Here is a 27067-nt window from a genome sequence, read left to right on the forward strand (position 1 = left end):
TATTGCAAACTAGTCTTTTTTTAAACCAGCCACTAAAAAAACTTGCCACTCTTCTAACTAAATTTTTTTTTTTTTGGTAAGTTATTTTTTATAAAAACCTTAATAACATGTAATATATTTATAATTATTAAAAATACATTACTATTGGGTCATATCAAGCTGGAAAACTCATCACTTGTGTCCTAATTTATGAAGGAATGATATAATTAGCTGGTCTCTTCATGTTTCAGAGGGATATTCTGAGGATGCTTCAAAGTTTTGTAAAAATTGATAAATTTTTAAAAGAAATGGGATAATGTAAGTACTTAAATTCTGTGACTGAAATGACTGCATAAAAGGAAAACCTGAACTTTAAAGTTTAATATGTATAATCAGTTCTTTTCTAAAACTTTGCCATCATTCCATTTCAATTTTGAGAGAAACATTGTTTTCTGTGCTGTTGGAGTGCTTCCAAGTTTCTTTTCAGCTGTACAATAATTACCAGTCAAAATAAAACGATCTTACATAGTCTATTCTCAGAATGCCAAATTATAAAATAGGCTTTTGGCTATAAATATGGCATTAATTTTAGACTGTACAGTCTCTTATTGCATACAGCCAACATACATCTTATTTCTTCCAGCTCAATTCAGAATCATCACAATTTTGCTACAGTCTGGATATTAGAAACATCTGTTATGATCTTTAAATGGCAAGTATTCATGTATAAAGTTTTCTCTTGTACACGATGTGCTTAGAGTCTAAATTCAGTAGTGATAGAGTAGAAACTCACTTCAGGAAACAGAGTTCTGCACAAAGACCTGATAAGGCATGTTAGACAGCAGCTCCCTAAAGAGCAGTTACAGCACTCTATTTACAACTAAGTGCTCTCTGAGGGAAAATGCCTTGTTGTGTGGTTCTTCCAATGAGTAATTCTCACTGATATATTAAAAAATATATATTCAAGCAATAAAAATTTGCTTCAAAATAGTTTTATTTCACTGAGTTCTTAAATAAACAAAATTCACCTGTGGATGTTTTTCTACTATATTACATGTTTTTTGTTTTCCTTATAGTTGTAAAATGTCTTTAAGACACATTATAAAAACAAATCAAATTTCAATGGCAAAATATAGTCTCTTCTCTGACTTAGGACTAACCTTTGGCCACTTCACTGTACTCATTAAATACTAAATTTAGTGAGTTGAAAAGGGGAAAAAAGAAGTTGAAAACCAAAGGTTTTATAGTTTTCAAGACTTCTGGCTAAGGATCTGAGGTAGAAGTAAGTGAAATTGAACTCAAGTTTTGAATTAGCAATACATTTAACTATTCAAGTTTTTTTATGGTGCCACCAGTACTCAGAATTGAAGGATGACCTGTAGTCATCAAAGGACGAGAGCAAACTTCCTCATAGCAGAAGAATAGAACTCTCACACAGGAATTATTCATATGAAAATAAAAACATTATATTTAGAAAATACTTATTAAAAAATCTAGAATCATGCAAGATTCATATTTCTTTTTTATCATAAACTTACATTACTTGTCAAAATGGCTCCCAGTGACAGAACAATAAAAATAGCCTATTACAAAAATACAGAAACCTCAACTTCTGGTAAGGCAGTCATCTGAATTCTAGAAGAGATACTATACTTATTTTTTTAAGCAAGAAGATATTTACTTAAAGAGAAAATTTATATTTTTTCTGCCTGTTGAGGGAAAACTGCTAGAACCGTGAACTGGTTTTGTAGATACACTCACAGCTAGCCTTAATCTGAATGCTGCAGTGAAATTCCATATACCTCCCTGCCTGACTGCGCCATGTCTCTGCTAAAGCCCTCAGCCCAAACTTTGAGAGGATTGCTGGGTATACTGTACATATTGTGCTTGAGTGTTTTCTAAGATGATTAATTCTATGGCTTTACAAAAGGAAAAGAATTAATACTTCTCACCATGCTTCATTACTTAAATTATTTTCATTAGTGATAACTCATAAGCCAAACTCCACTGCAAACATTTATAACTTTAAAAAAAGCTTTATACTTCTCTGAGAACCTTTAATGAGCAATTTTGAGCATACATTTTACTACTGATATAAGGATCTTACCCAGATTCAGTTTAGAATGTGATGAATTTTCATCCTTTCTCCTACCTTTGTCAGTTTTTCCCCTAAACTAAGTCCATTTATAAAGTGAAAGAAGACCTGGCTGGTGTGGCTCAGTGGACTGAGTGCCAGGCTGAGAACTGAAAAGTTGCCGGTTCGATTCCCAGTCAAGGCAGGGTTGCAGGCTGGGTCCACACTTTGGGTGTGTGAGAGGCAACCAGTCAATGTTTCTCTCCCTCCCTTCCCCTCTCTCTAAAAATAAATGAATAAAATCTTTAAAAAAAAACTACCATTAAAAAAGATAAAAATAACAATCAAAGTACAAGCATACTATATAACAGAATTGGAAATAATATCATAAAAGTATCTTAAAATGTAAAATACTTGAAGCAAAGGTCCAAGAAAAATTTCAAACTGAGGGATAGCTTTTGTCAAAACATCTTTGACAACTAGGGTCTTCGCTCTGGCATGACAAGCAATCAAGAATAAGCTATGACTACACAGTAAATTATTCCTAGGCTTCCTGCTAATCTTTAACTTTAAGCCTGCTTTATAAGTACGTCATTCGCATGAATCTCAGAATGTGTTATAGTTGTCCCTGCTTGGTACATAATAGGCATTAATGTAAGTTGTATCTGTATACTTAACCATTGTAGCAAGCCCAGTGAAGTGCTGTATATCCATGATTGTCTGCTATGGCTGGATTTGCATCCACAGATGCTGCTGACTGCAAAAGAGCTCCAAGAACACCAATGTGTCCACAGGCAGCTGACAAGTGTATAGGTGTCCGGCCCCTACTATCCCGAAACAAACACTTAGCACCATGTTGAAGTAATGCATCTATACATTCTTCATGGCCTGTAACTGCCTGAAAGAAAAATTGTTTGTGTGTAGTTGAATATATTATGTTGGGTAATACATGCCATTATAGCTAATTAAAAATTTCTTAGTTCCATTATTTTTAAAGTCCATATTCCCCATATATATTTTTTATACCAATCAAAGCATTTATAATTTTAGAATAATTCATTACTTTTATTGGAAGTGGTTTAAAGAGTAAGTTTATCAAAATATATGAAAAACAGGTAGAGAGGTACTTATAATTCAATAAAAATGACATTTCAAGGGTGAAAAAGTAAAGACAAAAATGTTTAAGGAAATAGTTGTGATAATGTAAAAATGTAAAATTGACATTAACTTTCTTCAAGGTCTTACGGTTTAAAGGCACCCCCCCCCCCCTCCCATGCCTTGACTGGTGTAGTTAGGTTGGTTGGGCATCGAAAAGGTCACCGGTTTGATTCCGGTTGGGGCACATGCCTGGCTTGCGGGTTTGCTCCCCAGAAGGGGTGCAAATGAGAGGAGGCTGACTGATGTTTCTCACATTGGTGTTTTTCTCCTTCACTTCCTCCTTCTTTCCCCCCACCTCTAAAAATAAATAAAATCTTTAAAAAGATTAATAAAAAATAAAATAAAACCGCGCCCCCCCCCATTATTGTTCTCTGGATTAAGTTGTGCTTTGCAGTTGTTTAAAATCAGCATTCTAAAACTACGATACTGAATGAAACGGTAAGGATTATTTGGTAAACATTTAATAAAAAAAAAATAAACACAGCCCAGTTCAGTTTTAGACAACATGAGGTCACAGAACCATTTTGAAAGAAAATGGGATTACTTTCGCTTACCCCTCTGTGCAGTGCTGTCCTTCCCCATTTATCTTTGGCATCTACGTTTGCCCCTTTGTTCAGCAGGGAGTAAACACAGTCTGTGTGCCCGTTGAGGACAGAAAGCATCAGAGGAGTCCTGAGCAACAACAGGAATCAGGTCAGTGTTACCACTTAGGACTCCACTCTGTGAAAACCAAAGTGCATTTGCCTGTTTCCGAAATATGCCTTTTTGTGATGCAACTTTAAAGTATACCTAATTAAAAAACTATATTTGCTGTTACTCAGTTACATACTATGACAGGCTTACTAAAATAGGGGCAAAAAGCATAAAGACTGACAAACATACTAAAAATAATTTAAATGTCATTAAAACTTACTGTCCATTTCCATCTTGAATATCTACAGCATTCTGTGGTTCTGCATTTCCTATTAGTAGTCGTAAGCATTCGGAGTGACCATTTGTTGCTGTAAAGTGATATTTAAAAATTTCAGTAATTATATATAATAATAAAATAGAAAATGTACACTTTGCAGATATAATTTTGGGATGGTTTCATTGAATTTAATAGGCAAGAAAGAAAAATGTCTGTAGATACAAAGAAAGTTTCTATTGCCTTTGCTAAAAAAACCGAATAGATATAAATCCCTCATGGTACGTCACGGCTTATACTAATGCCTCATTACTTGCCCCGCTGACAGAATGATCCTTTTATTTAGCTCTCTTATGGTGGCAGTGTGGTCAGGGAAGATGGACTGCCTCCAGCCAAGAAAAGAAATCATGATCAGACCAAGTCAATCACAGTAACTCCTTCTCCTTTGCCAGTGACTGGTTTCAAGGTGAGTACCGGTCCAGTTTTGACCACTGAGATGTTAAGAAGTCTAGAGGGCTTCTGGGAAATATTTTTATTCTGGATAATGAGAAGTCCTCCTTTTCCCAATTTTAGATGTGATCTTGTAGAGAAGCAGCAGCCATTGCAGGCAAGAGGACAACTGAGAATCTCTCAGGGTTCTGACACCATTGCTGACACTAACCCTGGAACTGACTCTCTCTGGAGGGACTAAAGTCTGTCATGTAAGCCACCTTTTAGTTGGTCATCATAAAATAATTACAGTTCACTTCCAGGAAAAAAAAAAACTCAAGTCCTTTTCATGACTTATGAGTAAGATGCTCCCTTAGAAGAAGATCTCCAAATCTGAAAGGCCTCTATAGGACTAAGGCTTGCATTTGCTGAAAAACAGGAATTAACAGTAACCTGGCTCTTTCTTTTCCTGGCTAGGACTTATAGAGTATATGGCATGGGTTACTTCTGAGGGAGTGGTTAATGTCTTGGTTCAGTATTTATATATTAAAAGCGTAAACACTCCATTGAAAGCTTCACGTTAACTCTGCAAATGAGCTGTACTTAAAATTTTTCAAGTTGCAGAATGATATATAATTTCCCTCTTTTTTGGAATAAAATAATAGAAAATGATAGCATTTTGACCTTTTTATTCTTACAGGATAGCCATTTATATTTATACATTAATTAAGAGTTTTAACCCATTATTAAAATTTCTGTCTTTGAGTCCTGCTTGAATATCTTAATTTTTCTGAAAGGCTGTTCTGGAGCAACAAGTAGCTTTACCTATAGTCTTCTAAAATGCCAAGTTTCCCAAAAGACTAGAAGTGATGTCCAATATTCAAATCTGTCCATAAGGAACACTATAAAAAGCAACTAAGTGCAACAAATCCAGTTATCATACTGGGATGAGAAAAAATGCCTGGAAATGGATTTAAGTGTGCCAGCCTTGGTTATTTAATGTGAACACCACCTTGTAGTAATTTCTGTAGAGAATCTGCATCGCCAGTGACACACAGATGGTACCATGTCATCACAATGATATGGCTACATGCTTGTGCATTTTCACACATCTGCAACATCACAAAATCACACCAGAGTATGTCTTGCATAAAGTTTTATAACTATCTAAATAAATGTTTAATGCAGCACCCTGGTATAGTAAGTCAAAATGTTTATCAACTGTTAAAAGCACATACCGATCTAAAATAACTTCCATTAAAAAGTAAAAACTATTGTATTGTTTTGCTGATAAAGTACTTCAGAAGTTAGATGCGCATAAATCCAATTTCTAAGGTAAGACAATGACTTTACCATTTAGAATATAATAAAAATAGGAAGTACTAGTGGCGAGAAAGGGACAGAAAGACAAAGCAAAAAACTCAAATTGAAAAAGAAAAGAGCATTAGATGGACCGTAGTGAATAAAATCATGCATAGTGTTTTGCATACCTGCAGCATGTATAGGCGTTCTCTTCAAAATGTAATCTTTTACTAAGATTGAGGCTCCCTGATTAATGAGTACATCCACACATTCAACATGGCCCTTAAATGCTGCGAGATCTAAGGGCGTTCTTCCACTACTATTTCTCACATCAAGATCTAACAAAGACTGTACCAACACTTCCAGTGCTTGATGGTGACCATGGTAGGCCTAGGAATAAATAAAAGTATAAATTAAAAAGAAGAACACATATTTAGACTGACTTCCCAGATACTTTGGAAAACATAAAGAAGTAAGCAAACTTGTCTTCACATTATTATTACACTTGAGATAATCCAAAGTTTCTGTATTGACAATTTAGTATGTTAACTATAAATTTTTAAACAATCAAAATAATAGACTACAGTGATAGGGAATAAACAGTCTGCAAATAAGAACAATTCAAATGATCTTTTCATGAGTCTACAATGTTTGGTTCATGACAGACATTCAGTAGATGTGACATGGATTTAATTAAAGCTTTCATCCTAAGTCTGTGATTCCAAAGCCTGTGTTTTTAATCACAGTTCAATGCTCTACTTAACCCCCTGATAAAATTTCACCATACTTAAAAGTAGAAACAGTCAGCAACTGAAGTTAAGCCAGGACTTGAGTCTTCTGATTTCTCAAATTAAAACAACTTCTGTGTAATATGCCACATCTCAAAAATAAACATTTCTTTTAGCACAAAAATACTTAGACTGAGCCCTGCTTAAATAATTGACACATGCCAGGCATTGTCCTAGCTGTACAACAGAATTAAAGTATTTAAATATTTGTCAGACTGAAGCCTTACATTTTACACAGTCTGATAAAAGGACTTTACAGATAATTCATTTCAAAAACCAACATGTCAACTGAATATTTATTATTCTCATTGGACCAGCTGCCAAGCAGGCCATAAAGCAGTAACAAGACAGTTCTGGTATGAAAGGAATGCTCTCTCTAGTTCACTCATGCTGCCACTTTGTAGTTAAGGGACTTTCATGTGTTATTTTTTGATACTATTCGCACCTAAAGATTAGCAGGTAGGTAAATGATCACATGTGAATATTTCACTGGGAATTTAAAAAACAAAATTCTTCCATACTGGAGCTAAATCTCACTTGCTCCTCATCTAAAAAAAGATACACAGCTAGAAGAGGGCCGTGCACCACCTCAAAGGGCTGTAAAGCCATTTCTTGTGGAAAATGTCAGAAAGTACCAGCAAGACGTAAAGTCGCTAAAGGCCTTACTGAGTTGATGTTTGACTATCTCAAAGATTTAAGTCACTGGAGATCACTGAGCTCTACTGTCTTAGGATCACATCTAATCTTGTTCCTCAATATCAGGTCAGTGAAATTATGCTACTAAAAGAATAAACTTTGAGAAACACAGTATATGCAGAAAATAGTATATAAATGAGAGACAAAATCAGGATGACTAGGAGCCATGATGATTTGCTAAAGGGGTTTTTCCTTCACGATGTCCTTGAATAGGACCAAGAGAAGGAACCTGTATGCCTAGTGTGTGTGAAGACAGGCACTAAGATCAGATTCATTAAGCCTCGGAGCCACTGTGTTTTCATTGTATCAAGTTGTCCTGGATTAGAAGAGTTTGGAAGAGGGAGAAAAACACTTCAAGTAATTTCTGAAAACCTCTTAGAAACAGATACACAACACAGAAGTGGTGGTATAATCATCTTTCTTTGAGCCTAATTACTACATTACAAAATTGTTCCCATTTGAGCTTAAAACACTATTTAGCACACACATGTTCACAGCAGTACTATTCACAACAGCCATAAAGTAGAAACTAGTAAAAAAGAAAAATTAAAAATTAAAAACCTACAGTTTTTGAGATAACATACTCAAAACTTGGCAAAGTACTTAGTCTGGCACCTAATAAGTACTTAAGAAATGGCATTGCTATTCCTTTAAGAATGATGATGATGATGCAAGAAGAATTGCCTAGTCATCTGCTCAGCCTTCACTTCTTGCCACCAACTGTAAAACAGCTATTTTCTTCTCCATGCTGGCTTTCTCCTCTGGATGACTTATTTACTATGCAAGTCTGGAGAGTGGACAACATTTCCTAAGACTCAAAGGGCAAGAAAACAGAAAGCTTCAGCACGTCCTCTTAGGTATTCAGAACATGGTAGGAAGTGGGGAGAAAGACAGTGCTAGAAAATAGGCGAGGAGAATATTAAGATAAAAATAGTAATAGTCTACGTGAGAAGAAAAAATTAAATGGGTCATTGGACTTGGAGTGATCCACATTAACTTCAGTAATACCCCTATAACAGTGGTCCCCCACCTATTTGGCACCAGAAACCGGTTTTGTGGAAGACAATTTTTTTGGAGTGGGTTGGGGGACGGTGGGGGGGGGGCGGGGGAGGGGAAAGGAGGCTGAGCTCAGGCAGCAACACAGCAAAACTTTGCTTGCTCACCTGCTGCTCACCTCCTGCTCGCGGCCCCATTCCTAACAGGTAGCAGACCCAGGGCGTGGGCTGGGGACGCCTGCTCTATAAGCATGTCACAGGTCTTAAAATCACAGGTCACACAAATAGCTAGCGACAGTACCTAAGTCTCTTGATTCTCAAAGTTCCTGCCCTTCCTTCAACTGTAACACACTTTGTTTCAGAAACAAATTCTTCCTTCAAGACAGAAAGAACTAGATTGCGCTCTGCTTGAAATTTCCTAAGGTAATTCTTCCCATATTTGATTTAAAAAACTGTCATATTCTCTCCTAGCTTTCTCCTCTTAGTGACAGACATTAAGAGGAAATATTTAGAGGCATCCTAAGCTAAAAGCAACACCACAGATCACACTCCCAAATCCTATAGTGTGAGCAATCGAAGGACCAGTAAACACATACCTTGTTGACACTCCAAGATCACAAACTAAACAAATAGTTGTAGAAATACCACAGAAATTATAGTTCTTATACCATGTGCTTATTAGCAAGTTAGAAGCCATTCCATTCACTATGAAAGTGCATTTTTAAATTCACATTACAGGTATATTTCTCTCCCTTGTCTTAGCCAAAAGATCATTTAAAACAAAACAAAACAAAAAAGTACATTCAATAATTATCTGAATAAGGAAGTTCTTAAAGTTTTAATTCCACGATCATCATTACATGGACCAAAAGTCCTGGGTACTAGTGAGAGTCAACACAGACAGAGATATTTTCAGTAAACCAGCCATGAAGTTGGCTGAGAAAGTAGTACTCACAGCCAAGTGTAAGGGGCTTATTGTTGCTCTATTGTCTGAATCACTCAGCATGTCTGTTCCAGAGGTTTCCATTAACTGAGAAAGAAAAGTATTTTAAATGTCAGAAATACTTTTATATATACACTATAGCAGTTATTCGCAGTCCCTTCCCCCCAGGTTAAAACCCATTTTAGAATATACCTTGATACTTGAATATGAATTTAAAAATCTCCAGTCCCTTACATCATAAAAACTAAACTCAGCAAGTTTATAGAATAAATCATTCTGAAAGTGTGGTAAGGACCACAGACTAGGAGTTTTGAGGGAGAGCTATAAACTAAGAGCTTGAGGGAAGTGCTATTTAATTGCCACCAAGTAACGTCCACCCCCTTACATGATTTCTGTCATGTCTTTGTCCCTAGGAATGTGCACAACATGCTATAGCTCCAGTGAGAGCAAATAAATATTGTAATAGTCTAAACAGTAGGGGGTAAAAGGACTAATACTTACAACATCTAAAGGGGTTTCACTTGCAATCTGAAAAAAATTTAAAATAAAAAAATATTTAGTTTAGGAAGTATATATATATATAAGAGATGAGTGTTAACTACAGGTCTTTATTTGCATAGGACTTTGATAAATTCCATTCTGAACTTGTGCTTCCCTTGCCTCCAAAATTAAGTCTTTTAAATACGCAGCTGTATAAGCTATTAAGACCAGAAATCTAGATACATGGATCTAAGATTTTAGTCTAAAGATACCACAGGAACCTAAGAAAATATTTGTTATTTCTGCAGCATGGTTCTAAATGCTATATTAAATGCCGACTTCCTTTGTCTATTTTTTATACTCACTCTCCTTGAATTTTATTTCCACTTGAAGGGAAGCAATGTTTAATACAATTTACAAGGTAAGCATAAATAAAGAAACCTTAAACTTGAAGCATCTGTTACACACCTGAGAAATCATTTTACTTGTCCAACCAAGTGGGTTGTAAGGTGTGTACATTCAAGAATAAAACCACCGTTGAAATAAAACGTTTCTTTGAAGAAGTAGAGTCTTCTTTATTGGAGGGATTGCCAGAAAAATGGGGCTTTCAGAATTCCCTAAATACTGAGAGAAGCTTCCTCCAACAGAGACATTTACTTCTCACTTAAGACATAAGTTATATTTCTTTAGAAAAAGCTGGAAAACATTTGTTTATAGGGGTAGGAGAAGTAGCTACATAGATATGGGGTAATATAAGGAAAGGATGTAAGGAGCCCTGTCCAGAGATCTAATTTTATCCTTTATTTTTGAAAGGGAATAGAAAATAACAGATATCTTTCTAAGGCAAGTATGAATTTGAAAGGTATATGGATTCTAAAAATGTTAAAAAGCAATGGCATTTGTTTAGTGATCCATTTATTCTCATTTTGATTAAATTATTAGAATATAAACTCACAGCAGTGCTTCCACCAGAATTCTGGAATCTTACCAGTTGAAGACATAGACGGTGACCATAAGCAGCTGAATAATGTACTGCATTGTATCCTTGCTTATCTCGGATCCCTGGATTTGCATCATTTCTTAGTAAATATTCCAGGCACCTATTGGTAGATACAACATATTCAAAATTTTAAACCCTGATTTTAACCACTGATAAAAACAGAGACAAATAAAAACAGATTTTTTTAAACTTCTGAGTAATGTAAAACCATAAGTATATCTGTACTATATAAATTGTCATTTAAAAAGCAGTGATCCTGAGTAGCATAAAAATGCAAACAAAATGCTCCAAGAGAATCTCCAAGGTCTGTCAGCAAGCGTGCTTACACCTAAGGGCTGTTTTTCAGTCACTGTCTATGGATCGTCTACTTCAAAAAACGTCTGACATGATTAAACTCTAAGCTGGAAAATATTTCTGCTCATGTACCAGAACACATAGTGAATATAATATCTCATTAGGAAACTAGAAGAAAAAGTCTCACAAACCAGTCAGAATTCAATGATCTTGAATAAGAGGTCTGAGAAATGTGTAAACAGTATAAAACTGGTATGCAGGTAACAGGAAAGACCTTCCATGGGGGAAATACTTCATTCCTGTGCTATTTAAAATATGAGAAAAAGAATTTTAAAAGGTACTATAAGATTCACAATTTCTTATAATTTTAGTAATTTTATTGTTACTGTAGCAAAATAAGAGTACTAAATAGAAAAGATTTGTCTCTAGGGCCAGCTTGCTACCAGTGATCTTGGGCAAATCATTTCATTTTTATAATTAAATGGCTTTTATTTATTCATTGGCTAGATGGGGGTGGGAATTCAACTGAGTAATCTAAATTCTATTCATGTTAACATTACAAGTCCATAATTATTCAGTGGTAATTTGTCTAATATTGCAATATACCTAAGTATTAATTCTACTATTAGGAAAAAATCTACAATCAAATACTTCTTAAAGATTTAAGTTCCCAAAAGCATACTGAGGTTATATAAAAACAAACAAAAATGACTTATGAAGCAGTGTAATTGATTTTCAGTAACTACAATATATATATAGATATAGAACTATATCTATACATACATACATGAGGAATATTCTGTTCAACGCCAATCCTTATTTGTTTAATGCTGCAATGCTTAAAAATTCTTTAAATCACTTAGAAATTACTTGCAGAATCTATATTTATTACAATATCCTTAATGATAACAAATGTTTATTCTTTTAAGCGGAATTTTGATATTTATTTACGATTAAAATTTTTGACAAACATGGGGAATTGGGTATCACCATGATTTAAAAAAACCCAAATCTGACTTCTAAAGTAACAAGACTGGGCCCTGGCTGGGTGGTTCAATTAGTTGGAGCATCACCCTGTACACCAAAAGGTTAGGGGTTCGATCCCCAGTCAGGGTGCATACAGGAAGCAACTGATCAATGTTTCTCACACTGATGTTTCTCCCCCTCCCTCTCAAATCAATAAAAACATATCCGCGGGTGAGGATTAAAAAAAAAAAAATTAAAGTAACGAGACTGGTATTTTTTGGTGCTCATAAACTAGCTCTGAGGGCACTGCAGGCAGTATTTCAGATAGTGTGTAAACTCTATATACAGTCTTGCTAGGTGCCCAACTCAGAACAAGGCTCACTGGGGCGGAGAGAAGATCTGCAGGGCTAGAGGACACAGGGGACAGTCTCACTGCTTTACAGGCACAAACATTTCACCAGGGCTTATCTATCAGAGAAAAGAACTATTTTAAGATAACTTGCTGATACATGAGTACTAAAAAAAAATATTTATTTAAGGAAAGCAAAACAAGTAGGTAAGTTCATGTTCACTTTCTAAAGTAGGGGGGCATGTCTCAAAGCCTTATTTACAGTAACTAGGTTCAAGTTTCCAGCATTAAATGGTGTGCACTAATTTAACTGTTATACATGCAGTAGTTTCTATCAAATCACATTACTTCTTTAATTTTTTACATTCACACCAGATGACTCGTCTGTAAGAAAACAAAGGGTTGATTTACAGTGACAAAATTCCTTCTACTGACAGGGCTTTTACATTCTGCTGAGTAATTTCATAACTACTTTGTGAGATAAGCATTTATTTGTAACAAATGAAAAACTGCTGACACTCAGAAAAATTAAAAACTTGTTCCAAATCTTTTGGCTAGAATATAGGGAAGCAAGGACTAGACCTCAGGTCTTCTCTTCATCGAGTGTTCTTTCCATGCTACCAAATGTTTTCGCACGAGGGTTAACGAGTTAGTGATACTTTAACCTGGGTGCTCATAAAATACTGAACCACAAAATTCCTTGGTCTTGAAAATCTGGACCTCACTTTTAATTTGAAAATAAGGTGGAGGGGAGAGTCTATTCTAATTTATTTTTCCTGATAGTAAATTAACACACGCTTATTTTATAAAATTCAGAAAATTAAGAAATGAAGACTTTCTACAATCTCTCTCCTTGCCCTAAAATAAATTATGTATACAAAGTATGGAGGAATAAACTACACTTACTGTTAAAATTTACCTTCATTTAATGTTAGACAAATTAAGTGTTCTCATCCCAATTAAGCACATCATTTAACACCACATTTCAAAGTACTGAAATCTCTTACTCTTCCCTTACCACTCATGTGTCCTGTGGGAAAGGACCACTCAGCCAAAGGCAGGGGATGTGGCACTGCCACCAGAGGCCCTCCTCTTGTTTACTGTCTCCCATTATGGAGCACAATAGTGTCTGTTCCCATCAAAAAACCAAACCAAACTAAGAAAGTCCAAGTTTAAAAAACTATGTGAAAGGTACTATTAGAAGCAATTCAGATATTCTATACCTCATGCAGCCATATGAGTTAGTTAGATCAGACTGTTATCTCCACTTCACAGAAAACATGGGCCCAGAGAGGTTAAGTCACCTGCCCAGGTCCCACAAGTGGCAGAGGCAGAATCAAACCCAATGCTGTCTTGCACATGCAGACGAAATCAGTTTAACAAAGCTGCTGAATATAAAGTCCTATACAAGAGTCAAATGTATCTCTTTATATTACAACAAATGTTAATTTAAAGATAATTTATTTTGGCAACAAATACGTCAAATACTTAGGAACAAACCAAAGGATTATAAAACTTCTAAACAAAAAACTATATAACTTCATTTATATAAGGTTCAAAACAGATAATAAACAATACTAAAGAAGTCATATTTCCTGGAAAATGCCAACTATTACTGTAAAAGTAGATCCCTGAAATATTACAAACCTATTTATACACAATTAGATGACTATAGGAGAGGCTACAGAAAGGCATATACCAGGTCTTCAACTTTGATTAGACTGAGAGGGACATGTTCCAAAACATAAACAACTTTTCCTTGGGATGCTGACAGATTAAACAATCACGAAAATAACAAACCAACAAACACACATTACTGAATAATGGCAACTTGAAGCCATGGGGAATATGTTTCTTCTTTTAGAAAATACTTCACTCTTTGGCAAAGTATGAATTATATCAGATTATTTTATTATCCAACCTATTCCTGGGAATTAAATCCTTGGCATTTAGAAGAATAAATAAGTGCTGTACTGCCACCATTTAAGCTTCCAAAGCAACCATTTATTGAAAGAATGGCTCTGGTATCCTAAAATAATTACTGGGGCTTATAGCTTCCAGAAGGTTCCCAGGGAACAAAGGATGGCAATACACAGGACCTCTGGGATACTGATAAAGATAGAAATGGAGGCTCCAAGAAACAGCGTTAGTCTTTCCTACATACAATCTCATTTCGTTTCCCTCACAGTTCTAAGAAGTAGGTTTCATTCTAATTTTACAAATAAAGAAGTATTTGCTTAGCAATACTTGCTCAGGCTCAAAGAGGTGTAATATGGAGACCCCAAGATTTAAACTGGGTCTTTTGGATTCCAAAGCTCATGTTCTTTTCAGTACATCAGGCGGCCTGGTGTTGATACTGAGAATTAAGGGTTTAAATAATAAATATCACTAGCTTATTGCTCAAAACAGTTTATGTTACGTGAGAAAACAATTGAATTCATTTTAGTACTAGGACACATTTACAAGAAAAATAAATTGGCTTAAAATAAAACCACAAATCTCAAACAGCATGGGATGAACATTGCTATTTTGTTTTGCCTAAGAATTGGGTTTAATATAATTGTCCAAGGGCAGAAGGATCTGTGTGTGACCTCAGTGAAATTATGTGGATGCTGAGATACACCCAATAAATAACCAGTCTGTGGGAATAGTGGTAAAGGAGTATCAATGGTGACAACAGCTGTTTAGGTATAACCTATTTTAAAACAATCTAGAAATCAAATCCTGAATTTAAAAATTCTATAAATCAAGATAATCTACTTATCCAGGCTTACCAAAATATAATCTGATTTATAAAGTCTATTTCAAAGTCTATTTCTATTCTGAAAAATACTTCAAATAGCCCTGGCTGGTGTGGCTTAGTGGACTGAGAGTCGACCTGTGAACCAAAGGGTGGCTGGTTCGATTCCCAGTTAGGCCACATGCATGGGTTGCGAGCCAGGTTCCCAGTTGGAGGCGTAAGAGGCAACCACACATTGATGTTTCTCTCCTTCTCTTTCTCCCTCCCTTACCCTCTCTAAAAATAAGTAAATAAAATCTTTTAAGAAATACTTCAAGTAATTTAACTTCTCCTCCAAATCTATCTATATCTCACTATTCTGGTATATGTGAATTGTACAGTGATATATTCCTACAAACAGAAAAAACATTTTACTAGTGCCTTCAAAATTAGAATTTTTAGCAAATAATCCAACATAACAAAGTGTTACTTACAGAAATAGCTTTAAAATTAGTTACAGAATTTATAATAAATTAACCTTTGTGAATAATACCATCAAAGTATGCTTTTTGAGGGCAAAGTAAATGTTAAAAATGAGAAGCAGTTCTATATTAAAGACAGTTTCCCTGAAGTATATTTTATAGTCTTTCCCCAGAATTCATTATTTGTTTTTCCTAAGGATATTTTCACTTCTCTGACCCAGACACCAGGGAATGACACAGGCACTGAGATCTCTGTCTCCAATGAGTTTATTTTTATTCAAGGTGGCAATAAACAGGGGTGGGCAAACATAGGCTTACAGTGATGAGTATACAAAACAGAGTTTATTATTAAGGTACTATAAAATGGGTCTGATCAACTTTAGGTGAATATTAATTATGGAAACATTTATGTCATTCTTTTGTTTTCATTCATTCTATTTACTGATTCAATTTATTGATTTTAGAGAGAGGGAGAGGAAGAAGAGAAGATAAGAGAGAAAGAGAAACATTGATCTGTTGTTCCACTTATTTATGCATTCATTGGTTGATTCTTATATGTGCCCTGACCGGGAATTGAACCTGCAACCTTGCCATACTGGGATGATGGATGCTCTAACCAACTGAGTTACCTGACTAGGGCTTCATTCAGTCATTCTTGGCCAACTTTAGTTACTCCATTATCCGATTTACTTATTTAAGTAATATTTAATACCAGATATGTGTCAGATCCTGCCAATTCAACAACTCACTCTTTTGGATACCAATTTACAATGATCTCTTGCAAATAGGAACTCTACCTCTGAAGAACAGTGATATTCCAACTTCTGCCCAATCTTCTGAGAGCACTGTCCATGTACCTCTTCTCTTTCCCTTTCCCAATTATATACTCAAGGCTGCTGCCTTTGAAAAGTCAGATGGAAAAACATGGGAGGTGTAATTAAGATGCGCTTTTGGCAGGGAGAAGAGACCCTTATCTTTCTTCAACCGGATAGTCAATACGAAGGGTGTTGAATAGAAATAGGTAAAAATAACTAAGTTTACGGAATAATTATGAAACCAATTTATTTCCCACAATAGAGATTTCAGGAAAATATAAGTTTGCAATAAAAATGGCCATTCACACAGAAGAGCTGGTTTACAGGAACAACCCTTCATTCTCACCACATGATACTTACTTGCCATCTGTGTCTGACGTAGCTGCATAGTGCAGGGGTGTGCATCCTCTTTCATCAAGGTCATTCACACTGGCTCCTGATCCCACAAGAGCAAACAGGCACTGGTAATTGCAGTTGGCAGCGGCATAGTGTAGAGGTGATCTTTTGTGCCCAAGTTAATATAAGAAAAATAAAAGTCAGGGACATAGAGGAGTAAACAAGAGCACAGTGGACTCCTCACTCCACCCAGTTACAAATACTGTATTTCTAAGTGAGCCTCAGAATGATTTTTGCCATAAACTAGGTCATTCGGAGGGCTGGACAGAAAGCTAAGGAGGAGAAATTCCAGGTGGCAGAAAACTACCAAGAACTGAAAATTAGAAACACTGTTAAATGATTTCATGGTCTCTAGATAGATAGTAACAATTCCAGTCTTTTGAGTGAAATACAGACATCCTCTCTATTCTGTTCAGAAACTTGGCAACTTTTATTTTAACAAAGCTTCTCCTGTACTAACAAATAGTTATTAGTTATTGTTTACTGAGAGTCCAGTAATTGTTTATTCCCATTGTTACATAATTCAATAAAACACTATATAAATTGATGAAAACAATGCTTCACAGTACAGAGCTAGCAGCTTCTGTTCATGTTTCAGCAGTGAAATAAAAGGTAAGAGAAAACATAGGAGCATTAAAAGGACTATCCTCTTCCCCCTTCCTACCCCCTCCTCCCCCTCTTTCTCCTCCTCTTCCTCCTTCACCTTCTTCTTTAATGAAAAGTCATGGAATCACAGCTGGTAGAGCTGTAAATACAGATTTTCAAAGCAAAAACTGCAGTTTTGAAGATTGTTCACTGTTCAGAAGTTAGAGCACTGTTTTAATCTCTAAAGACTGAATATTCATAGTCCATTTCTTTCCAGTTACTAAATTTAGAAGTCCCCAACTTTGGATTACAAAGCTATGATTCCATGACTTTTCATGGAGAGGAAGGGGGAGGGGAAGGAGGAGGAGGAGAAAACAAAAAAGTGAAGGTCAAATTTAGTCCAGTCTTTATGGCATATTTTTTTCTGAAACATTTACCTAGTGAAATGATAGTAAAACATTATTTACTTTATTGGATAATGGTATGGTATAGTAACAGTATTTTAAAAAATGCAATTAACCTTGAATTACTTTCAAGCTTCTATACTCAGAATGTGCTTCAGAAGCTCTACTTGTAGTATAGAATGTTTCAAGTGCTACAAATTAACTAAGATAAAATAGATTAAAGCAAATTCTCTATAAAAATACTGCATTCCAAAGCCAAACAAAGTGAATTTTGATTTTGCAAGTCATTAGTTCTTCCCCCAGCATGCTTATGAGAGTAGTCTGTTAGTAGTTTTTTCTTTTCTTATATGCATTTCTGATTCCCTACCATACATAATTCTGTTTACTTCTGCACAGGCCTAATCACATTTCCTTTTTACACACCCAGACTTTTTTGTCACATACACATTTTGATACAATTCTCAGACTCTTGACACACGCAATTTTGTTCACATTGCCACCTCTGTTCTTCAAACCCATTCAAACTGCCTTCAATCCTTACTTATATGTTTCTAACACACTCTGGGTCGATTCCTACTCTAAGTAACTTGGTAGATGATGGGGGCTTTAAGTACTGCTATCATAGATGCTAGGAACAATGATGCCTGGGTTTGAACACTGAGAGGGAGGATTGGCTGAGTGACTACACAGGGACGCTGTCACTTCACAGGTGCTTTCCTGCAGATCACACTCAGGGAATGTATGTGGATGTGGATATGCTGCTATGTGTATATGTGTACGTGGACAGTTACAGAAGAGGAGGAAGAAAAATTATATATAATTTGTCATTTCCTCCCTCTTTCTAGTGCTCCATAACGAAACACAGGCAATACATTCTCTGACAAAGGAATGACTTGGGGGAAAGGAGAACTGCAGTAGTGAGCCCTGGGTCTCCTGAGTTTATTTCCTGAAGGCACCATGGGATTTTATATTTCCATGGCTATAATTATGGGAGGAGGAATAATCATATCAAGAGGTATAGATGTACTTATAAGATAAAGTTGGCTGATAGCCTGGGGCTGTAGCAGGTGCTCAGGTGGAAGATCATGGGTAGGAATGAATATTTAAAAGTTATTGACTTACTTGGGCCTCTCAATGAATCATGACCAATGCAAATGCTGCTGAATTGTTCAGTTGATTCTCAGAAGCCAGTCAGAAGGTCAAGCAAGTCATTAAGTAAGTAAATTAATTAGACTCTATAGGAGAACTGTATCACACCTTACCTCCCAAATTTGTCCTTTTTGTTGAAGTCTGCACCAGTATTCAGCAGAAGGTTTAGGCACTCCAAATTCCTAGCCAGGGAAAAACAGAAGACTTAATTGTAAGAGATTTTATAATGAAATTGGTAGGTTTAAATATGTATAAAAGCATGTTTTCAAATGAGGGCAAAAGTGAATGAAATGGCATGATTTATAGTTTATGAAGAATAAAAACATTTAGGAACCTTTAAATAAACTTCAAGCAACATGCCTACAATTAAATGATTTAAATTTAAGTGGTTTTTAATACTAAACTGAATTAAAATGGATTAAAAAAATTCAAACCTGAAAATATGATGTCCAAAATTAGTTTTCCCTTATCTTTTCCTATATATGATTCCTTACTTAGATGTATCCTTAGTTAAAATTATAGGAGAATACATTGGATGCATGGGTATTTCTACAATTTAATTTTTAGAAACCCAAACATCAACCTACTATGTTACTATGAAAACTGTAACTACAAAACAATCTGAAACTCATATTATCTGTTGTCCTCTCTCTGTAGGCAAGTAATGTGGATGCTACTAGGTTCTAGGTTCTTTGGTGGCATTGGAAGAACAAGAGGTCTGAATCAATGTTCACAATCCATTCCTACAACTGAGACGAGGCTAGTGGGTAGTCTTGGTTCAGCACACTTGTCCAGTAATTTTTAAGGATTTATTACTGGGAATAAATTCTTGCAAATGTCCGTCTGATAAGTTACCGTATGAATTAAATGGCTTATCACAGATTTAGGATCTAAATTATCAGAAACATTAGATTGGCAGCATGCTTCAGAGTTTTAGTTGAAATTTTCTTGTTCATTCAAATCAACTGCCTAGTTTGCCCTTGTAGTAATATTTAAAAATTAGTCCAAATTTTTTTAATTTCAAATTTTCCATTTCATAGTTATTAGTCCTGAGTAAAGGGCAAGACAGAAACAGGCTATAAATATTTTTTCTCCTGAAATTATGATTTAAAATCCCCAACACGTTCTCAAAGAATATTAGTATTACTGAGCATGCTCCCAATGTTTTAATGCTCTCATTGGAGGAAATATATATTTTCCATGAAATCATTTTCTCTTACAAAAGGCAATACTTCCTTTTGTAGGTTTTTTCTGTCTCTTCTACTCACAACTTATAACTTAGGTAGATAAAGATTAAAAAAAGCAATTTCTACTACTCTGGACTTTCTTATTCCAAACCACTCCTGTTATGTTTTCTATTTTAAGGTAGCCCAGAATGAATAAAAGAAACAAAGATAAGGGAAAAACTGCCACAACCTACTACCCTTTTCTTAAAATAGTAAATATTTTAACATACCCTCCAGCTGCAGCTGCATGTAGACAGGTCCTACCAAAATCATCTGGGGTATCTATATCAAATCCTACAAGAATGAATACATTTTTATATGTTATATAATACTATAGATATGTTACTTTATATTACAGTATTAGGTCAAGAAATGTCACATACTCTCAATGTCAAATAAAATTATGAATTACACATAGTTTAAAAACTATTGAAAATAGATTAATAATGTACAATACTATAAAAACTTACTACTAAAAACCTTGAGGGTTTTAGAATAAGTGATAGAGTACTTGTTTAAAAACTACAGACACCCGAAAGTAATATATTATTGTATGTCAACTGTAATTGAAAAAAAAAATTAAATAAGAACAAATGAATAAAAACCATAGGATACAATGAAATATTGCTGAGCAATAAAGAAAAATATTGATAATGTTACAACATGGATAACCCTTGAAAACATTTTTCTAAGTGAAAGAAATCTGTCACAAAAGATCACATTTTGAGTGATTTTGTTTCTATGAACTGTCCAGAATAAGCAAATTTATAGACACAAAGTAGATTTGTAGTTGCTTAGGGCTTAAGGAGGGAGAAAATGGGACTGAATGCTAATGGGGTTTTCTTTTAGGAGGAAATAAATATGTTCTAAAACTAATTGTAGTGATGGTTACACACCTTAGAGAATATACTAAAAAAGACTGAATCAAACTTTAAATAGGTGAATTGTGTGATATATGAATTATATCTTAATGATTTTCTAAAAAGGCAGGTGCTTCACTATCTATGAATTATTACTAAAACTGAGAAGAAATTTTAGAATTTTCTTTCACAGATAAATGGGTATGTGAATACTTGTGGACACATATACACACACACTTTAAAAACTCAAAATGGAATTAACTCACTTAAGGGTAATCATTTAAGAAAAACTTAGAACTATCTGTCTTAAAATATGTTAATTTTCACGGAAACTTTCTCATAGTTCATTCAGCCATCATGAGTATTAATATACAAAATTTGTTCAACTTTCTTAACACTCTGAGAAATAGAGTATCATTTAAAAATAAATTAATTCCCATCTATTCTATGCACTTAATAAGGACCATAGTTTTGTAGTAATTTTTATAGAAAGCTATTGTCTTGTTTCAAACTGACTATGATTATGGTATTTTAAAATAGTAATTAGATGATATAAATACTCTCACAAACCTAGAACGTATTGTAGGATTGGTATCAGCTCTTTAAAAAGGAAGCATGCAAATGAAGATATTTTGCTTCTAGACATAAAGGGACAATCCAAAAAGACTACCATTCAATGAACAGAAGCTGCTCTAGAAATATTCCACATCCCATTCCTCAACTAACAGAGAGAAGGAGATCATTGGAAAAATAAAACCTTTCCCAGAGGTGAAGAGAAAATTTTCTAAGAGGGGGTGAGATGGAGGATGGGAAGACAAAAGAATCAGACTGCAAAGGCTCCACTTACCAGAAGAAAGAAGTTTCCTGCAGCAATCTGAAAAGCCACTCAAGGCTGCCAAGTGGAGGGGGAACATTCCATGTATGCCACGCCTGAAGTAAATAGGACAGTACCCTTATTATAATACAAGAAAAATACAATCCTTCAAATAAGTTACAAAGAAACTAACGTGGAAAGATAGACAAGTTAAAAATCTTAACTTTTGTGGGGCAATTTGGCAAAAGGTTAAAGGTGGGCATAACTTATTATCCAGCAATTTTCTTCAGAGTAAGGTTTCTCAACCACAGCACTATTGTCATCATGAAATTCATTGTGTGTAGGAGTGGTGGTGGTGGTGGAGACTATCACGTGCTTGTAGGATGTTCAGCAGTGTCCCTGGGCTCCCTACACTATATGCCAATATCATCCTCCTCCTCTCTAAATTATGACAATCAAAATGTCTCTGGACATTTGCCTAGAGTACAAAACCCCATCTCCCTTCCTCAACATTGATAATCATTACAAGGTAGTTCACTGCAATAATTTTTGTAATAGTAAAAAACTGGGAGCAACTTATGCTTTTAAATAAGGTGACAAATTATAAAATCCCTATACAATAATTAAATTTTATAAAATGAATTAACTAATTAACTAATTACTTTTAGAGATGTAAAAAGAAAAGGGCCCAAATTTTATTTACACAGTTAACTCAACAACTTCATGTAAAACAAAATAAGTACAGAAGCATATCATTTATAAAAGTTTAAAAGGTTTAAAACACGTTACTATATAAATGTAATAGAATTACAAAAACATACATAGAAATGCTACACATTTTATTTTTGCAGAGCACGCAAGAGACTCCATCTTTCAAACAAAATCTTACATGAAAATTTTAACATATAAAATAGATAAAAGTGAGCTGTTCTGACCAAAGTAGGGGCCATAAAATCCTCTGCAGTGGCTCCCAACGAGTCCCTAAACTCTGTAGCATCAAGTCTGAAAACCACTATCTAGAGATAGTATTACTTTGAAGAAAAAAATATTCAGCATATACACTTTTTGGTCTTTTATTTAGATTAAAAGTAAATATAGCACAAGAATTAAAAGCACTAATCAAAACTGCATAATCTAGAAAGTACTGAGGTTAACAAATATATACAAATACTCTATGCTGGCTTACCAAATGAAATTGTATCCAAGCATTCTATTCTACCACATCATAAACACAAAAAGGAGACATAAAGCTCCAGCAATTAGAACATTGAGGAAAAAATCCACATTTCTACTTGAAATATCTAGGAAACTGCAGTTCACTTCCTGGTCTGTTTTCCTGTCATGGGTATCGACACCTCAGTGAGTACTTACTTTGCAGTGTCAGCACCACTTGTAATAAGAGTGTTGATTAGCAGCTCATGGCCGTACCTTGCTGCTATGTGCAAAGGGGTGTTTCCATTCTTATCCTCGCAGTCAATTACAGCTCCTGCAACAAAGGGCATACTATCAGACACTAGACTATATAAAGATCAAGACAAATCTATTACATGAAAAGCAAGATAAAGTGCTATTCAAGCATAACTAACGGATACAGCAATTTAACTAGATTTCATTCACAGTACATATTGGTCCAGGCACTTGAGTTATAGATTTTATACTTAAGGGATCTGGAGTCCCATAAGTTTGGAAACCATTGTATTAAAACAAAATTAAACACATTTCTTTAGAACATGACTTCTCAGAGCTTTAATGTGCCCACTCTCTTGTGTCATCTAGAATACTGCATGCCATGTTTCAGCAAGTATTTGATCACGAACCTGTTCCTACTTTTCCCTGCAAAACCATTAACAGCTATTATCTTGAGGACCACTACCAGTTTTTTGGAACACGGCTTGGGAACACTGCTTTAAAGTAATGCATGTAAGGTTAGTCTGCCGAGCATTAATTAAAATGCAAAATAATACAAGGTCAGAAAATAAATGAAAATCCTAAAAACCGTTCAAAATATTCAAAAGGTGAAAAAAGATACTTGCTACAGTTTTGTTTATATATTATATAATACACACTGCAGTGGAAAGGCAGTTTTCTCCCTTTAGCAATGTTTTAAAAAAGCCAACACTCACTGCTAGAGAAATTATATGTATAAATCAGGGGAAAAAACAAAAATAAATGAAAAAAATATGAAAGATACATGTGGCATTTTATATTCTTTATTATTTGATTTTCATGAGATTTGGTGTCAAATATTAAAAATATAGACTGCTATGACAATTCCTCAATACCATTCATTTTGTGGATGTTTTTATTACAGTTAAGAAAAAAAACAAACAGAAATACTTTTTACCACTCTGGATAATGGTTTGTGATCTGGAGAATCTACCGTGGAGGGCAGTCATGTGCAGTGGGGTTTTCCCATCTTTGCTCTGAAATAATCAAACAAAAGAAATGTAAAATTATTGTTTCATCCGTATTATGGAATCCTTAGTTCTATTTTGAACATCCTCTTATATTTTTATTTTGTATAATTATTACTCAAGTGTTAAGTTTAATTGAAGACTATGAAGGTAGAACAGGTGTTCAAAATTTTGAACTAATTTTCTTAGCATGTGTATTATAAAGCACAAATATATATAAAAAAAAATCAATGCCTACAGTTTATAAAAAGCTCTGCATGGTACGTACAGTGTAATCTTTTCTTAATTGATTTTTTTTAAGGGAGAAGGAGAGAGAGAGGGAGAAAAACATTGATTTGTTCTTCCACTTATTTATGCATTCAGTGGTTGATTCTTGTGCTCTGACTGGGGAGATTGAATCTGCAACCTTGGTGTATTAGGACGATGTTCTAACTAACTAAGCAACCCAGCCCAGGCTGGTACAGTATAATCTTAATGTCATTTCTATTTCATAGGTGGGGAAACTAAAGCACAAAGATATTAAATGATTCAACCAAGTCACATAATTGGGAGTGGTACACAGCCAGGATGTGCTTCCCACATTTCAAAAATTTTACATTGTTATAATTCATTTTAAGACATGCTTAATCCTCTTCAACCAAGGAAAACTGAATGTTATAATTAACCTCAGCCTATTATTCACTTAAAAACCCTGATATATTACTTTGTTTATAACTATTTGTAATAACTGGTGTTAGCTATTTTCTCAAATGACATAAAATAATAAATGAGACTAGCTGGGCACGTATGTATTTAATGTGAAAGTTCTGATGTTCTAATGGAGTTCCAAGTATGAAGAAGAACGATGCCTGAATTAGGTGATATCTTTTATTCTGAGTTAGGTAAAGTCTTTTCTTCCCGAAAATTGTTTTAATCAAAACATACATATTGAGTTTATGGTCAATTAAAATCTTAAGCCTATTTCCTACATACTATTTATTAAATGATTCTCTTTTAAAAATTACTCCCCCCACCCACAAACCTGTTACTAAATGAGAACATTTATATCTATATATCCACTTTTCGTTTTGGATTTTCTGCTGGTATCTCTATTGAATTTTATTTTTAAAGAAACAAACAAATACATACATGACCATCAAAAATGAAAGAAACTGTTTTGCAATTCCTAATCCCTCAACAATATTCAATATACTTTCTGTGCATATATTCAAAATTGAAATGTGATAAGTGTCACAAGTTTACACTAAAATTGTATAATGCAGATCTCCTTAGGAAACTCTCATGTAATTTCATATAGTGATGGAGTATTAGATCTATTTCGTAAATACCTATCTAGGTATGTGATTCCATAATTTGGTATTAATTTCTTCAAGCAAACTAGCCTTCCAACTGGCAAATTATCTTAAATAATTTTTAACCTTTTGTAGACAATATCTGCAACAAGAGGAAGAAAAGCAAGCAAACAAACACACGCACACAAGCAAGTGAGCACGGATGCTCGGGCTCTGGAGTCAGAATAACCTGAGCAGGAATCCCATTTATTCCTTTCCACAGCAAGATTCTAGAACAGTTGCCTAAATTCCCGAGCCTTCACTTCCTCAACTGAAAATGGATATAACACCACCTGTATCTCATTAGGTCTGTTGTATGGAATAAATATAATAATCTTTGTAAAACACTCATAGAACACACCAGTGTCTGTTAAAATAAAAACTTTTATTTCTATTTGGTGTCTTTAGTTACGCACTAGTTGTTATTCTTTCAACCAGGAAAAAACAAAACAAAAAGTAGAAAAACATTTTAATAAAGGGATCTCAGCTTTTAGTGTCTTTTTAAAATGTTCCCTAATCTTTTACCCACAAACATTTTTTACAGACAAAAAAAAACAACAAAAAAACAAGAAAACCTAAACTGTAATACAAATGAGTTCATAAAATGATGAAATTTGAAAGATATAATTATAGCTAACTTCTCGTCGTCGGCAGCCGTCCGTCTCGAGAGACGATGGTGTAGCTTCTTAAGAGTCTATCTGCACCGCCGGGAATGGCTGTGCAGTCCGACTCGGGAGTGACACGGTATCTGTCTCCTCCCGTGTTGAATCGACATCTTGCGATGACGCTGGAGTGTCCTCTCCAGTGAAGCTGAAGCTACAGAGCCTGGGCAGGGTGATATGGAGGGTCTGCTGTTGCCCATGCAGCAGACCCCCCCTCTCTTCGCAGCTGAAGGGTCCAAGGGAAAGACGGAGTCAATACAGCTTGGCTTCAGGTGCGCCGCAGGAGTTGCCGGTGTTGACTACAACGTCGAACCGCCTTAGGGACTCCGGCTCCGGATTTTCTGTCGGGGTTTACTCCCTTAGCCTTTCCCCTGAAGAGGTATGCCGCAAGGCAGCGGGGGTTTTTTGGAGTCAGAGTTTTCCTTCTCTAATATAATATAGCTAACTTCTATAGATACAGTAAACATTATGTTCCAGGCACAGTTCTAAAATATATATATTAGTCATTTACTCCTCACAACCTTATAAGATAGGTACCATTAATCCTGTTTTATAGGCCCTGGGAGTAAGTAATATAACCAGGTCTCATAGATAATAGGCGGTTAAGTCCTTACTAAGCACACAGGTGGCACTGAATTAACAGTTTTATTTTCTACATACTAATCATAAAAAATATAGCAAAGGGAAAAGATTCTTATTACCAAGTAAAAAGTTCACCTAAGACATGTTACAAGGGAGGTTATTTCTCTCTGAATTGAAGAGACAATTGGTAGATTTTTTTCTTAAGTTACCTTAAGTCATTTTAGAATCATAAAAAAATCCAACAAAATTCTAACAGTTGGTTTCACGG

General features: G+C 34.9%; 1 protein-coding gene across 6 annotated transcripts in view; it reads right to left on the minus strand.

The window, feature by feature from the left end:
• Positions 1-27067, minus strand: part of ANKRD28 (ankyrin repeat domain 28) — a 180851-nt gene that overhangs the window by 11605 nt on the left and 142179 nt on the right. For all 6 annotated transcript variants that reach the window (XR_016512417.1, XM_090284361.1, XM_090284362.1 and 3 more), the window contains 13 exons: positions 24155-24233; positions 23182-23296; positions 21844-21926; positions 20367-20430; positions 19024-19092; positions 16737-16877; positions 10740-10851; positions 9773-9799; positions 9284-9358; positions 6038-6239; positions 4125-4212; positions 3766-3883; positions 2732-2951 (listed from right to left, as the gene is read on the minus strand). Coding sequence is in view for 5 of the 6 variants with exons in the window: in XM_090284361.1 (XP_090140487.1) it covers positions 2732-2951; positions 3766-3883; positions 4125-4212; positions 6038-6239; positions 9284-9358; positions 9773-9799; positions 10740-10851; positions 16737-16877; positions 19024-19092; positions 20367-20430; positions 21844-21926; positions 23182-23296; positions 24155-24233 (1393 nt within the window). In the remaining variant the exon portion in view is untranslated. The remainder of the gene's footprint in view (positions 1-2731; positions 2952-3765; positions 3884-4124; positions 4213-6037; positions 6240-9283; positions 9359-9772; positions 9800-10739; positions 10852-16736; positions 16878-19023; positions 19093-20366; positions 20431-21843; positions 21927-23181; positions 23297-24154; positions 24234-27067) is intronic.

Source organism: Furipterus horrens, unplaced genomic scaffold (assembly GCF_987537825.1).
Source record: "Furipterus horrens unplaced genomic scaffold, mFurHor1.1.pri manual_scaffold_7, whole genome shotgun sequence".
NCBI classification, from domain to species: Eukaryota; Metazoa; Chordata; class Mammalia; order Chiroptera; family Furipteridae; genus Furipterus; species Furipterus horrens.